We start from the raw sequence: 16255 nt of genomic DNA, 5'->3' as shown, positions 1-16255 counted from the left end.
GAGAAATGTGGTAGTTTTCAAATGCCACGTAATGCTCCAGGGAAACCAAAATTTCAAATAGAATATCATTTTAAAGAAGGACTTCGACGGAAAGTGCATGAATTCTTCTTTAGACAAGAATTTCCAACATTGGATAAAGTTCTTGTCTCAGTTCGAGATGATAAGGATTACCCAGAAATGAGTCGAAGTACGTTATGGAAACTTTTAAAAGAAATAGGCTTCCGCTGGAAAAAGAATCCCAGAAAGTCTATTTTATTAGAAAGAAGCGATATTGTCATATGGAGAAGACATTTTCTAAGAACCATAAAGGAAATGAGAAACCAAAAAAGAAAAATATTTTATCTTGATGAAACATGGATCAACGAGGGTCATACACCAAATAAATTTTGGCAGGATGAAACTGTTACAAGTCAAAGGCACGCTTTTGTAAATAACTTATCTACTGGTTTAAACCCACCATCAGGAAAGGGACTCAGGCTGATAATAGTACACATTGGCAGTTCAGACGGTTTTGTTGAAGGTGGTTTATTAACTTTTGAATCAACTCGTACCGGTGACATGAAGACATGAACGCTGATGTCTTTCAATAATGGTTCGAACAAATGATCGATCTTCTTCCTAAGAACTGTGTAATAGTAATGGATAATGCAAGTTATCACTCCAGACTTATAGAAGGACTGCCCACAACCAAGTGGTTAAAAAAAGACTTGCAGAATTGGCTGAGTTAAAAAAATATTACGTACCATCCCGGATCTATAAGAAAGGAACTTTATTCGTTGTGTGCCATTCATAAAGAAAAATTTAAAAAATACGAAATTGATGAAATTGCCAAAAATCGTGGAATGACAGTACTTAGATCCCCACCATATCATTGTGAATTAAACCCGATTGAACTGGTATGGGCACAGATAAAGAGTGAAGTTTCAAGAAAAAATACCACTTTTAAAATTCATGATGTTAAACAGTTGTTTTTGGAGGCCGTAAATAATGTAAAACCTGAAAACTGGGAAAAGGCAGTAAATCACACTATTAAAGAAGAGGAAAAAATGTGGAAGCTGGACAATATTACTGATAAAATGATCGAGCCAGTTATTATAAATCTTGGTTCTGAAAGTTCATCTTCTGAATCTGATTTGGATTTGTAACAAGTAGCTGTAAGTTGTATATTAATATTTTTATTCATCTATTTAACATACCTTAGACGGTTTTAAAAACTCTTTTTCTCTTTTGTAATTTTTAAAAATTAAAAAAAATGTGAATTTTTTAAAACCCTTTTTAATGTAGGCCAGTCAGTTCTAATATAGTGTGTGATAAAAGAGGTCACTTTTGTTTACATACACATAACACTTTATAACACTGAAATAATTCATTTATTTTTTACAATTATTCAAAGTAATTTTTCAATTAATCTTGAGCACGCCCATGGAGTGGTCGGAGCTACCAGTTAAAATTATGCTAATTACTCTCTCGTTCATAAAAATAAACTATAGTGATTTTGTCCGTCAACATGTGACGAGGTATCCAATCAATTGCTATCTACAGTCACTCCACTCAATGTTTTCTGACTTCCTCCTATTTAAGGCTAGGTGGTAAAAAAATGATATTTTAGTCTGTTGTACAACTTTCGTAACAAATAAGTCACTTTTGTAGGATCGCTGAACTTTTGCGTAAAGTCGTCTTATGAAATCGATATACAGTAGACCCGCGATTATCGGAGTTTAGGTTATCCAAGCCTCTGGGTTAACCGAGGAAAAAGTCATAGGTCGTGAGTCACAAATATGAACAGTAATGCGACTTTACGTCAAGCTGGAATTCTCTGAAACTGGTCACCGCCTTATTTCCAGAAATTTCTGTGTCGCGTTTTGTCTACAATTATTGTTCCTCTGTTAATCGGTGTGAGTTGAGCTACCGTTTTGTTTGCTGTCGTTCAGATTTTATTTTAAATTGTATTTATTCGAGTTTATTAGTTTCGGTTTCATAATTAATTTTTCGTAAATTGATTCTTGTGAGTATGAGAAAGTCGTTCATACTGTGCAATATGAGTGGAAAAGCTGAAGAAAGTAGTTGTATCTTTGGAAACAAAAGTTAATGCAATTAAAGGATTGGACAGGAATGAATTAGTAAAGAAGGTTGCTTCAGATTTAGTTGTTAGAGAAGTAACTGTTGGAAATTGGAAGTGTAAACGGAATGAAATCGAACAGTGGGTCAACCGAAGTGTGATTGGGGAGAGTGGATTAACACGGAGGATCATAAAGAAAAGAGACCACGAACAAATAACAAACTTCTGAGGCGTTGTTCTTGTAGTTTTCACAAATTAGAGGATTAGGCAGCCCGATAAGTGATCCAATACTCTAAACAAAAGCTATTTAATTCCACAAGAAGTTTATGGATGGAAAAGAAAACTGTTGTGCTAGAGAGGGATGGATTGACTCATGGAAGAAGAAATATGGCATCCGATAATTGAACATTTTATTTAAAATTAAAAAATATTATCCTTAAAGATGGACTTACTTCAGACCAAATATTTAACTGTAATAAGACAGGCCTTGTTTTTAAAATGCTTCCTTCTAAAACACTAGTTGCTAAAAATGAAGGAACTGCACCAGCTTACAAGAAAAGCAGAGAGAGAGTCACAATCATGATCTGCAACAATGCTTCTGGTTCATTAAAATTAAGACCTTTTTAAATAAGAAAATCCAAAAATCCAAGGGCATTCAAAAATATCCAAGTGAATTTCTTACCTACAACCTATAAAAACCAACGAAATTCATGGATGAACTGTAACATTTTTAAGAACTGGTTTTTTAATGACTTTGTACCAGTCATTAATGCCTACCTAAACGCACGATCCCACCCAGACGCAAGTGAATTGATTAGTGGTGCCATAAGAGCTGTTCCTTCCACCCAATGTGACGTCTCTCATCCAACTGCTAGATCAAGGCGTTATAGAAGCAATGAAGAGGAATTATCAACTGAGGATTCTTCAGGTACAGGCTGGATGAAGGGCTGACTGTAATTAACGAATTAAAAAAGATCATGGTTAAAATTTTTGCTATTAGATTGCATCTGCATGGGACGACGTAAAAGTGTCCACTATTCAAAAATCATCGAAAAAATTATTTCGGATGGAAAATAAAACATTGAACCTTCAAAAAGAACCTGATGACTGTGAAGTTGATACTAATTACTATTTAAATGGGAATAAGCCACAATTAAAGGTTAAAATACGTTTATTGACGTTTCAATTTCCACTTCGAAATTGAAACGTTAATAAACGTATTTTAACCTTTAATTGTGGCTTATTCTCATTTAAATAGTAATTAATTTAAAATGCCACAAGAAAATAGCTTCAGAACAATATTAAGTTGATACTATAGTCAACCTAACCAATCAATTACCAGTTGAACAACCAATCGGAAACCAAGACGTCATCGCTTGGATGAATGGAGATGAAGAAATGGAATTGACAGATGACGCAATTGCTGATCTAGTTCTAAACGTGACCCATGAAGAAGAAGAGGAAGATACAGATGAGATAACACAAAAGATTTCTCACTTCGATGGGTTGAAGATATTTAAAGCAGCTCTCGCATACATCGAGCAGCAAGAGGAATCGAGGCCAGTAGATGTCCTTAATTTTCAACGTTGGATCAAAATCGCCTCCCAAAAAAGAGAAATGAATATTGATAGGCAAAATACATCAAAGACTTTTTTAAACAGTAATATTAATAAGCTAAATGTTTTTGTCTTTTTTTGTCTACAGTACTGTATTAGTTTCTAGTTATTAACATAATCACAGTTATCGTTATTTACGTGTTTTTCTATCAGTACAACCAATATCAGTGTTAACCGAGTTTTTTCCGTATCCGACGTAGTCACAATCCCAATTACCCCAGTTTTTTTCATAACACTAAAATATTATATAAGGTTAGCTCAAACATCTTCAACTTCAAAAAGTTCAGTATTCTCTTCATTTAGCAATTCATCTTCAAAATTGGTTTAATTTTGATCTCTCGTTAGGTTATTCTCGTAGAATGTTGCTGTAGATTAGAACGGTTGAATCTTTTCAACCTTACAGCCACTTCCGCTGGATGAAATAGTACCCAAATCTTCTCTTCCATACATAAAAAGTTATGTTGCATATCTGGTTCTAACATGAAATTCATTTTAGAAATTGGATTGTTTAGCGGACTTTTTAAAAATGGCTTTACTTTATAATCAGAATCGTCTTGTAAGAACTCATTTCTATAATCTTCATTTAAACTTCTTATCATGAATACAGAATTATTTATTCCTACCTGGTAGGTACCTAGAAAAACATATCCAAGAAGTATCACGAAATTGTCTGAATATAAAATTAATATTCCATATATTATATAGAAGATTTATTGAAAGTTTTGAAAATTTCCTACTACACTCTGGATATTTTGTATACTTACTCTACTCTGAGTCTTTTTTATATATAATTGAATATAATTATTAAAAGAATATGACAGTCTTAGGTACTAGGTGCATATTTTTCATTTTGGAATCCGATACTACTATTAATGAATCAATAGCACCAATATCTCTTGAAAAAGGTTAATTAATCCATTTTTTACTTATCAAGATTATGAAAATATTGATTCCCTAAACTAAGTAAATGAAGATATCCATACACCAACTTTTATAATCATTTATTAACAACTATTTACAATATTTTCTCAGAATATAGACCACTGTCGGTTTACTTAATCTTAACCTTTTAAAAAAGTCTTTATCATTACAAAAATTAAAATGTTCAATTCTGCATCAAATATCATATTATCGCACTAAGTTTATAAACATTAAACATTATACAGCATTTAAATAAACATTTTTCTTCAATTTGGTGCTCTCAGGAATTTATGTAGACCCAAGAGTTTACGCATAATAACGTTGTAGATAAAAGCTTTCGGGGATAAACTTTTATAGTATTTTTCATATAAAAATGCGTGCACGTCATTCAAGATTTACGACGTCTGAACCCTACATCATCATCATCTTCATCTTTGGCTCGACAATCATCTGTGGATCTTGGCCTGCTCTAAGATTCGTCGCCATTCTGTTCGGTTTCTGGCAACATGTTGCCATCTTCTGATTTTTAATATCCGTAAGTCGGTTTCAACTCCATCTAACCACCTAATTCGCGGTTGGCCTTTGCTTCTTCTTCCTACAGGTGTTCCTGTGGTTAGCTTTTTAGCAATCGTATTTTCTGGCATTCGATTTATGTGTCCAGCCCATCTAAGTCGCTGTGTTTTAATGAACGTTATGACATCTGGCTCATCAAAGAGCTGATACAATTCAAAATTATATCTTCTGCGCCACTGCCCTTGGCACTGCCCTTTATAGCTCCAAATATTTTGCGGAGTATTTTACGCTCAAATATTCCCAAAAGTCTTTCATCTTTCTGCGTTAGAGTCCATGTTTCTGCTCCATATGTGAGGACCGGCCTCAGCAATGTTTTGCATATAATAATTTTAGTTCTTCTTTGAATGTTTCTTGAGTGGACATGCTTTTGGAGTCCATAGTATGCCCTATTTGTAAGATTTATTCGTCTTTTGATTTCTTCGCTTGTTTTATTGGTAGCAGTCAATAGCAACCCAAGGTACGTGAAGTTGTCAACACGTCCAAAGGTATGACTTCCAAAGACTGTTTCTCGTTCCTCATTTGCTATCGGATCCTTTGTAACTAACATGTACTTGGTTTTGTCTTCGTTGATGACTAGACCGACCTGTTTCGCCGCTGTTTCCAGAACCCTACAGCGTTGCCAAAACATCAGAATAGTTAGTAAGTGAGAAATTTTTAAAATGTCAACTATTTGTCAAACTATTATATTAACAGTAAATACACTTAGTTTTAAGATTACTGCAACACACTAAAATACATAAGAAAACATTTTAATAGAAAATTATATATTCTAAATTTGAAACTTACCACTTTTAGAGCATTAATAATAAAAACGTCCCGCCATTATTTCTTGTTCAAAATAATCTATGTTATATGAAAGCTCATTAGGTTTCTACAGAATATTTAGTTGTTTTGGCATAGCACAATCACAATACACAACAATAATTAGTTTTTAAAGCTATTAGTCTAAATTTAATATGTATTTATAAATACAATTTATTAATATATAATATATTATGATCAAATTGTGTAAGAAATCAAAACATAAACAAAATTCTTACTTTAAAAAAGCGGCAACACTTTAAACAATTTTACCACACGCTGAACTGTCAAAAAATTTGAATTATTTTCGTACCAGTTGCGTACAATTGTCTAATATATTTAATTAAAATTATTATTTTGTGGAATATTAGACTTAAAGAGTTCTTTCATAAAATTTATATTATTAATAATAACAAACGTGTTTGATTATTTAATCAATATAATTCTAAAATTCCCAATATAATGATGGTAACATTTTTCTGATTATTATACCATGTTGACGCCTATGAAAGATCGAGCAGTTCCGTATGGGTTTCGTATTATTAGCTGTGTTAGAAAAATTTGAACTCTAACGTTGACGTTCTGGAAATTTTAAATATAAGTGACGTCACTTTATATAAATTGTGACGTGCACGCATTTTTATATGAAAAATACTATATGTAGTTTGCCTCGCTGTTCGAAACGTTCCGTAGAATGATATTCGCGGCGAATCTTCGCGTAGTATATTCGATCAGGGACGTAGCAAAGGCTTGGGACATAATGCTTAGCATAACCATTGGCGCACCCAGGGGGGGTTTTGAGGGTTAAACCCTCCTCCCAGGACACTGTTATTCACAAATTTTAAGGACACAAAATGGAGGTAGCATGAAAAAAATTTCGGTGACTAACCAAACCCTCCCCCCCACAGGAAAATTCTAGGTGCGCCAGTGGGCATAATAACAATACATTCAATTCCATTTTGCTCCCAGTCTATATTGTAAAATAAAACGTTCTTCCTCTAAAAATATTTAATTGTTAGGGGCATAGTCTAATTAAAGAATCCTTATGCTTGTTTTACTACTTTTAATTTGTGCCGAAAATTTTATCAGATTTTGAATATTTAATTGAATGTTCAATGTGCATAAACATTTCTTCTAATTGCAGTTATTTGTTTTCAGATCACAACCAATGCCAGATGATTCGTCAGGCAAAAGCGGTGCTAAGTTTTATCTAAGCTACGATAAAATTTTTATAATTAAAACCCTTACGTCTGAGGAGGTAGAAAGGATGCATTCGTTTTTGAAACATTATCATCCTGTAAGTATTTTGAATCTTAAGCAGTGACATATTTTCATTAAATTATAATTACCATAAATGGACATTTCGCCACGAATTATACCCCTCGATCATCATCGCCATCACATGTAGTTAATCCTTTATCAGTTCTTTGATAACTAGTGTCCCTAATAACTATATAATCTTTCTAAAAGTGAAATTCATTTATTGTTTAAGTGAGTAATACAATATCTTAATCGTTTAATTTTGCAACGCTACTGCATAGTTTCGCTCGTCACTATATTTAAAGCCAACTGTACATGTGTCTTTAATAATAATGTTAAATTTTATAAGTATATTGAAGGTTCTTTCTGATCATTTAATATTTTGTTTTTAAATAGTATATTGTAGAAAGACACGGCAAGACGCTTCTGCCGCAGTACCTTGGTATGTATCGTCTAACGGTAGACAACGTCGAACACTATATAGTAGTAAGTAGAAACGTATTCTCAAATCACTTAAGCACACACAGGAAGTTCGATCTCAAAGGATCCACTGTCGACAGGGAAGCATCCGAAAAAGAAAGGGAAAAGGAGCTGCCCACGTTAAAGGATAACGATTTCGTTAATGAGCAGATGAAGGTAAGAATTTCCCTATACAATTTTATTAATTAGAATTTGCAATTCGAATTAGCTATAATTCTAACTTTTCACAGTGTAGTAATAGTGCCATCTACAAATTAATTTGAATGTTATGAATTTTATCCATAATCTCTAGCACATTCCAGTATACTTGTTTAAACACTTGCTTTAATGTGTTTTACTTAATATTGACTTATATTGACTGTTCCATTATTGTATTATTGTATTTAATTTGACCATGTATGCATATTTTGCCTGAAATTTCTTAGCGCTGGGGAGAGAATAGTAGTATGTACATATGAGGCGTTGCCGATAGTAAGGGCGAACTCACCGAAAGCAAGTTTCGAGAAATTTGGGTTTAAAAAAATTACAAAGGGCGAACTCAACAAAAGGTGGACAAAATTATGGTTTTGTACTTATTTACTATTTACTTACGTATGATGCTACTAAGTTACTCTGTAACTTTTTTTATTTTTAATTAATTTAAACTGTTCAAAATTTAACTTGTATTAAAATTTATTGAATTGAAACACCTTTAGAAATTAAAAGTTTTATTCTTACAAAAATTCAAGTGACTAAGGTATTTGAAACAAATCACAAAACGGTGGAAACCTAGAGTTAAACTAACATAAAAAAAATCGGTTGCCTGTAAAGTCGGTTTTACGGGCGAAGATTTTACGTGACAACGTCTTTTTCTCGGTAGAATATTTATTGATATGAATATTATTAAATTGCACAATAGGAACAAGGAATTGAATGAAAATAAGAATTGCACAAATTTTAACTATAGAAATATATTTTGTTTACTAAAACATTGTACATGTAAACTTAAACTTAACTAATTTCTATTTGAGTGATTTTGTTGAGGATAGGACGATGATAGGAGAAATATGAAATCATGTTTGAGTGGGAGAGAGACGCAAGGCATTCGCCGGTCCGGCGGGCCTCTCTCTCGTTCGGTGACTCATCGTAACAGACGTGAGCGGGCGTTACACTTTTTCATGAGTGACTCCGAGCCACAACCTAATTTAAGACGTTGTCACGTCAAAACTAGAAGACAAAAACCGCTTCTTGTCTGTCTATGATTTTAGTAAAGTATCGACTCCAAGGTAGAGGTATATACGGCAATAAGTCAAGAATATCCTTTATTTTTGAGGCTGGTATTTTAATGGCGATGCTGTAAAGTCTCGTCAATGCTTCATTGGCCAAATTAAAATAATTAGGATCATAATTTTGCCCCTTGCCTTTTTGTAGTTTGATTGGCGTTTTCACTTCAAAATTATAAGCAGAATGAACGAAGAAGCCTTGCTTGAAGTTCTCTGTAAATTCAAAGATCCTTCCATCTTTAAACTTAGCACCAACCATCTGAACTTTAGTTATTTTCTTTTGAAAATCGGAAAAATTTAAAATCATACCCTGCGTAAGTTGGACAACGGTAAACCGGTTCTTTCGGCGACATCTTTCAATCATTAACTTATAGTGATCTAAGGTATATACAGTGCTATTTCTTATTTCATGCTCAATATTCCCAAAATCCCTATCACAAGGAAGGTACGAGTGCCCAGGTATCATAAAATAGTGTTTAATTTCTGTGAACCGGTCTTTGTGTATAAAGTGTAGATTTGTCAAAACAAGATTTAAATTTTTGTTTTATCCAGAACAGTTATCGCTAAACATAAAAACTTTCTTTAAGTTAACATCAGTTTTAGACAAATAATCATACAAGCAGCTGGCGATCTCACATGATCCACGTCTTCCTGTACTTTCATCCCAAAGATACATCGTTGAAGAACCAGTTTTGACATTGTGGATGCAAACGTTATAGGTCCACAGTTTCCTTTTGTAGTACTGAATCCCAGTAGTTAGTTTTGGGGTCGGCAAGGCTTGCTGTAGATCAAACACTATAACCAGAAGTGAGTCGTCTGCATTACTTCTAAGATTCTTAAGAAGGGACTGAACAGTTTTTGCACGAGTCAGGTGTATCTCCTTCTCTTGTTTAAGGTTCTCTATTTGAGTTACACTTTCCGAATCGTTGACTTGGTTATTTTTTAGTTTTATGTCTATTTTATCGCAATAATTACAAGTGTCGCTTTTTGGAGGCTCAAAACCAATATTAAACTGCCTATTAAATGTATCGCGATAATAGTGCTCAGTTACCGGGCTGTAACCAGGGTAATTTTCTGTAAGCCATTCGTTGTAGAGAGAATAGAGTTTTTTAATGTTAAGTCCAACTGGTAGATATTTTCGATGGGGACTTTTAGCGCGACTATAGTGACTGGTGACAGTAGGTAGTGCCATGATGTGTTCCTTTACTTTCCAAAGATCTTCATTTTGTATTTTCTTCGCTGGTTCACTCTTGCCCCTTTGATCCATGGTAACAGTGCCAGTCTGGTTAGTTTTCTCAAGTACAATTCGAACCCGTTTTTCAGAGATTCCATGAATGTTATAAAAAGCAGTACGACAAACTGCACGAGTAACGTGATCAACAGTCAGATTATACTGAATGCGTCTCAATGTACGGCTTGGTCGCCCCTTTACGTAGGACCTTTTAACGTCATTATATATAAACAACTTTGACAAGTAACTGTTCTGTAAATCATAGTTTCCAATTTGCCAAAAGGACTCGAAAATATTGGTTACCTGGTCTGCGCCTATTTTCTCAAAACATCCACATTTACAAGGAGGTCCAATCTTACGGGCAACAACTTCTCTCTTGGTATTTCTTGAAATGTAAGAGTTCCCCGAATTTCGCTTCACTTTACACACATTTTTCTGCCAATCATTCATTCTAACAGGTCTCTTTCGCGAATAACCCGACACAATGCGATTATCGGAAAGTTCTGCTCTTAATTCACTACTACTAGAAGATCCAGATTCTGTCATAATTATCTATAAAAAATGAAAATGCACGAATTATAAACGTAAGCACAGTAAAATAAACGAACTTAACACGCGGGAAGCTTCAACTACAATAAATAATAAAGAATAGTCCACTAACACTACCAGGCTGCCGGCCTCTGTCGCTTGCTCCGCGCGAAAATGTTGAGTTCGCCCTTACTACCTGCTCGGCTATCGTCTGATTGAAATTGATTTATTCCTAGTGTGTTTATTTTGAAGGTGAAACAAGGTTAAACTTAACATTTTAACCGTTATGAGTGGTAGGAAATGTATTTTAAAATGGTGTTATGCAAACAAAAAAATTTGACCCAATGTTGAGTTCGCCCTTACTATCGGCAACGCCTCATATAATTTATAAAAATTCTTCAATACAAGTAGCGCTACCTCACTCTTACAAACAAAATTTGTACGCCACTGGAAGACCGAAAATAACAAAATGGTCAGTTACTATTTCTTGGAATTTAGTGCCTACAATTTAGATACCCTATATAAGAGTGTCCAACGTTGCTGTAAATATTCTATTTTCTATAGAAGTCTGAACACACTAGGTATTTTCCTACAATGTGCCGCTTGTTGTTGCAATACCTATAAATTTATGATTGTTAATATCGTGCCGTATCGCTTCCCGATCTTGCTATCTAATTAACGAAACATTTACTTTTTGCACCCAACACAAAAATACGGATGTAATTTTTTGATGAAACATTTCACAATAATTATATTGTTACTTTTACAAATTAATCCGCTTATTGCCTCGTTTTCTACATTAATGAGGCACACTTTTATTGTATTTGCAGAATAAATCCAAACGTTTGCACGTCAAGCGGTTGTTAGGTATATTTTAATTTGAGGAAGTCGTTAATTAACCTTATATGTCTGGTATATCTAGTTTATTTCGTTTATATTCGTAGCCTAGGAAAATGAGTGAAAATACAGTGTTTTTGACAGTCACTGTAACTACTATTCAACAGTTGTTTTAGGTTCTATATGGATCGAATAACAAAAATTATGCAAATTCATTCAAATTATTTTCGTAATGAATTAATTAATAATAATAATAATTAATAAATTTTTATTTATTAACAATTTAAGTGAAAAATGACTGATTTTTAGAATTTGAAGTTAAAGCCATTCCAATCAATCAGTTTATAACGTTCTACGCCGTCTTCTGATTTCCAGTCTCCATTTATCTCGGTCATTCCAAAGCTTTTCTTCGACCCCTCTCTCCCGTAAGTCTTTATCGATTCCTTCTCTCCAACTTAATCTCGGTCTACCTTGCTTTCTTCTTCCATGCGGTGTCCAGTTCAATACTTTCTTCGGTATTCTGTGTTCATCCATTCTTTGGACGTGTCCATACCATCTTAGTTGATTTATTCTGATGCCCTCCGTTTAATTGCCTAAAGGCTTGTCTTCGCTGGTTATTTCTATGTTTAATTTATTCGTGTAATTTGCCATCGTTGGTTATTCGAGGTCTTCATAGTCTTGGGCCATCACTATCTGGTCGTCTGCAAAACTCAATGTGTACAATATTGCGCCCTTTAGAGGAATTTCTATGTTTCTGCATTTTCTTTTCCACGTCTTTATCGCTTGCTCCGAGAAGATCTTAAACAAAATAGAAGACACGCGGCATCCTTGTTTGAGTCCTTTGCTGATAGTGAAACCCTTGGATACCTCCTGATCTTTCTTTATTTTACTCGTGTTGTTCTGGAGTCTTGAACAGCCTTGATTAAGGTTACACTAATATTTGTTTTCGTGAGAGCTTCCCAGAGTTTTTGTTGTGGCACATTATCATAAGCTTTTTTAAGGTCCACGTAGAGAAGATTTATTGGTGGATTTCTTGCTACTTTTTTTTTGATTAGCTCGGTAACGATAAACAGATGGTCAATAGTTGGTCTACCTGCTCTAAACCATATCACAGAATTCATCTTCCATTCTCTTTTTTATGAGTTTTCCGTAAACTCTCGAGATGGTGCTAAGGACTGCGATTCCTCGATAATTGTCACATACATCTTTACTTCCCTTCTTATGTATTGTCGTGATAAACGATGTCCTCCACTCCTCCGATATACTCTCTCCATTAATACATTTTTGGTAAAGGCTGGCTATAAAGGCTGGTTGTTCGGTGCTCAGGTAGATTTGTAGAAAAGATTACAAAATAACGCGTGGGATATGAAACTCGTTTTTTATAAAAATTGCAGTTACGCCCTTTTGAGTTAACACGGCAGTATTTATCTCGTTTAATCTTTATTTTTTCTTCGTCCCACCAACATGGCTTATTTCTTCGGTTTTTTCATATTTACCCAGGGCTTCTTCTGCTGCACTTTTGAGACATTGTTTTATGTAATTGTAATGGTGTTTAACACTATCAAAGTTTTCTTGGAAGAGAGCCTTTGTGCTTTCATGGTTGAGGCTATCTAAGTTATATTTGGTTTCTATTGTTTTTTTGCTCTTGTTCCTCGTTGTGTTCTTTTTTCTTGGCTAGTCGTATGGGCATTATTTTAGCCTTTACTAGGTAGTGGTCGCTTCCACATATGCTTCCTCTAAACGCTCTTACGTCTTGTATATTGGGTTGCGTATTTTGTCGGGCGATCACATAGTCTACACTAGTGGCCAAAATTCTGGAAACTTTTCAAAAATTTTTAGTTTTGTTATCAGCATTCCTCTTTTTCACAAAACTTATGTTATTTATAAGTTTATCTATAATTTTATTATATTGTTTTATGCTTCTACTTAATATTTAACATCTATTTTAAGGGGGAAAATCCTCTAAAAATTTAAAAATAAATAAAACAACAGCCGTTAGCTATTAGTAGATATATTTAAAAAAAAATGGTACAATGATTATTATCAACAAAATTAGTATTTGGTAGGATAACCTTTGTTTTTTAGGACAGACTCAATTCTGCGAGGCATGGAGTTGACGAGACGAGTCAAATCTTTTGGTGTAATAACTCTAAACCAGTTGAATAATGGCTTCTATCAGTTCTCTCTGTTGCTTGGGTTTCGGCGTGATACTAACACTTTTAGCCTTGACCATAAATTTTCTATTGGATTTAGATCGGGACTATTTCCAGGTCAAGGCAGAACAGTAACATCATGGTTTCTCAACCATTCCATGGAAGTCTTAGCCGTATGACTTGAGTAAGGCGCTCCATCCTGCTGGAAGATGCATTGTTGGGCATCCCCTTCGAACAAATCTCTGATAGTCGGCAGCAGTTTGGCTTCCAGTATCTCTTCCTGATATTATTTTGCATTAATATTGCCCTCTATTACTGCTAAACGTCCAACTCCATTAGTGGTCATGCAAGCCCATACCATGATACTCACAGGATGCTTCATAGTGACCGTAGTACACTGGGGCAAAAGGCCTTCTCCCAGTCGGTGGCGAACAAACTTCACTCCGTCACTCCCAAAGATCGAGATTTTGGTTTCATCACTCCAAATTACTTTACTCCATTGTTCTTCTGTCCACCCTCTGTGTGGCCAAGCCCAATCAATGCGTTTTTGCCTGTTTTTTTTGTCCAGGAACGGCTTCTTTCTAGGAATTCGTGCTCGCAATCCATTTTCACACAACTTTCTTCTGATAGTGCGGTCCGATATTTGTAATCCAGTTGATTTGACAATACCGTTAATATCTTTTGCGGATCTGCGACGATCTTCTAAAGAAAGTCGGCATATTCTACGCACATCATAGTGACTAACTTTGGGTTTTCTGCCAGATCTTTTTGCTGATTTTGTCGTTCCACGTTTGCAAACTTTCATTACACCTGATTTTGTGGCGCCACCACAAAATTTGTTTGCTATTTCTTGATAAGTGTAACCTTCTTTTCTAACGATAATTGCTTTGGCTCTCTTTCCTGACGACCAGACAACACGTTTTGGGTTTCTGGTTGCCATTTTCGTTGAATCGACGCTGATGAATTCCTCTCCGACAATTAAACAATATCACCTTAGTAACAACTACCTGATGTCACTAATAAACACTGGAAGCCGCACGAAACTGTACCAAAGGCCACCTAACCGCTTCCAGTTGGGTTGTTGACTGACTAGCAAAACCCTGACGCAATACAGTATTGCCAATGTTGCCATTCACAAATCTCGGATTTTCGGCGTTTCGCTTGAATCTGGTTCCATATTTTATTAAATAATGATGTTAATAAAAAAAGAGTGAGAAATACATAAAATATTATGCAGGAATATAAAACAATAAAATAAAAATGTAATTATAATGGTAAACTATATAAATCATGATCATGAGACGAGTCTTGCTAAAAAAACGATAATTTTTGTAAAGTTTCCAGAATTTTGGCCACTAGTGTATAATGCATTTCAAATTTCTTGATTGTTGGACCCAAGTGAATTTATGTATTTCTTGGTGCTGGAAAAAACCGTTAAGTATTTTTAGGTTGTTTTGTTCACATATGTTGATAAGCCTATCTCCATTGTCATTTCTAGTATCTTCTCCGAATTGACCAACTATTTTATCTTTAACTTTTTTGCCCGTTCTCGCATTTCAGTCTGCTAATAGGAGTATTTCTCTTGGTGTTCCTTTTTTTGATATTTCGTAAGATAGTTGCTCAAAGAACTGTTCTTTATCTTTTAATGAAGTGTCCTCGTTTACTCCATAGATGTCAAGAATGGTGGCTTTAGTACCATGCAGGGTCAGGTGTAGTTTGATGATGCGATCCATTTTATCAAAACACTCAAAAAAGAATCGCTTATGTTATAGTAGAGTATCTATATTATAGGCACCAAATTCTGAGAAATGGTGATGACCATTCTTGGTCTTCCAGTGGCGAACAAATCTTTTTGTAAGAGTGAGAGGTGGCGCTACTTTTATTGAAGAATTTTTACAAGTAACATGTACTACTATTCTCTCTGGCGCCAAAAAAATTCTATATATGTGGGATCGGCCATAATGCAAGTTAATAATTAAAAAGGCAAAATATGCACACAGTATGCTCAAATTAAATGAAGTAATTAAATTTATCAAAACAAATTTACGTGAAATGTGTAAGAGGTAAATTATTTCATTAATTACAAATTTTGTGATAAACCCTGGAATGTCGATATGTTGCTGTATATTCTTGTGAATTAGGTTTTTCAAATTGTTTTGATTATTCTTTTCCTTTTTGGGTTCTCGAGGTATTTGATCCGTAACGAAGCTTTTTTTGAGGTCCATATGGGAACAGTTTGCTTTGGCCATTTATTGATCCGTTCTACATGGCATCCCTCTTTTTGTTCTGACATCGTTGTTTTTACTTTAATCTAAAATTATAATATGTCAAGTATGTGCTTTTTCTCGTACTTTTCAAAAATAACTTTTATTAAAATTGATAATAATAATGTATCTCATTTATTTCCAATTTACCTATATAGACAGGCATCATTTGTTCGCCAACTTTTTGAATTCATTAACGCACGCTATAAAATTTGCATACTACACCTAATTTATTTAATATATTGGCATTAAGTGAAAGTGTTATGCAAA

General features: G+C 34.3%; 1 protein-coding gene across 3 annotated transcripts in view; it reads left to right on the top strand.

Moving 5' to 3' along the window:
* The window catches only part of PIP4K (phosphatidylinositol 5-phosphate 4-kinase), a 91641-nt gene that overhangs the window by 36233 nt on the left and 39153 nt on the right, over window positions 1-16255 (top strand). For all 3 annotated transcript variants that reach the window (XM_072525136.1, XM_072525135.1, XM_072525137.1), the window contains exons 4-5: window positions 7129-7267; window positions 7627-7866. In XM_072525136.1, the coding sequence (XP_072381237.1) occupies window positions 7129-7267; window positions 7627-7866 (379 nt within the window). The remainder of the gene's footprint in view (window positions 1-7128; window positions 7268-7626; window positions 7867-16255) is intronic.

The sequence above is a fragment of the Diabrotica undecimpunctata genome, chromosome 3 (assembly GCF_040954645.1).
Source record: "Diabrotica undecimpunctata isolate CICGRU chromosome 3, icDiaUnde3, whole genome shotgun sequence".
Lineage (NCBI taxonomy): Eukaryota > Metazoa > Arthropoda > Insecta > Coleoptera > Chrysomelidae > Diabrotica > Diabrotica undecimpunctata.
Note: the sequence above shows the minus strand (reverse complement) of the source record. Positions and strands in the feature narration are given on the sequence as shown.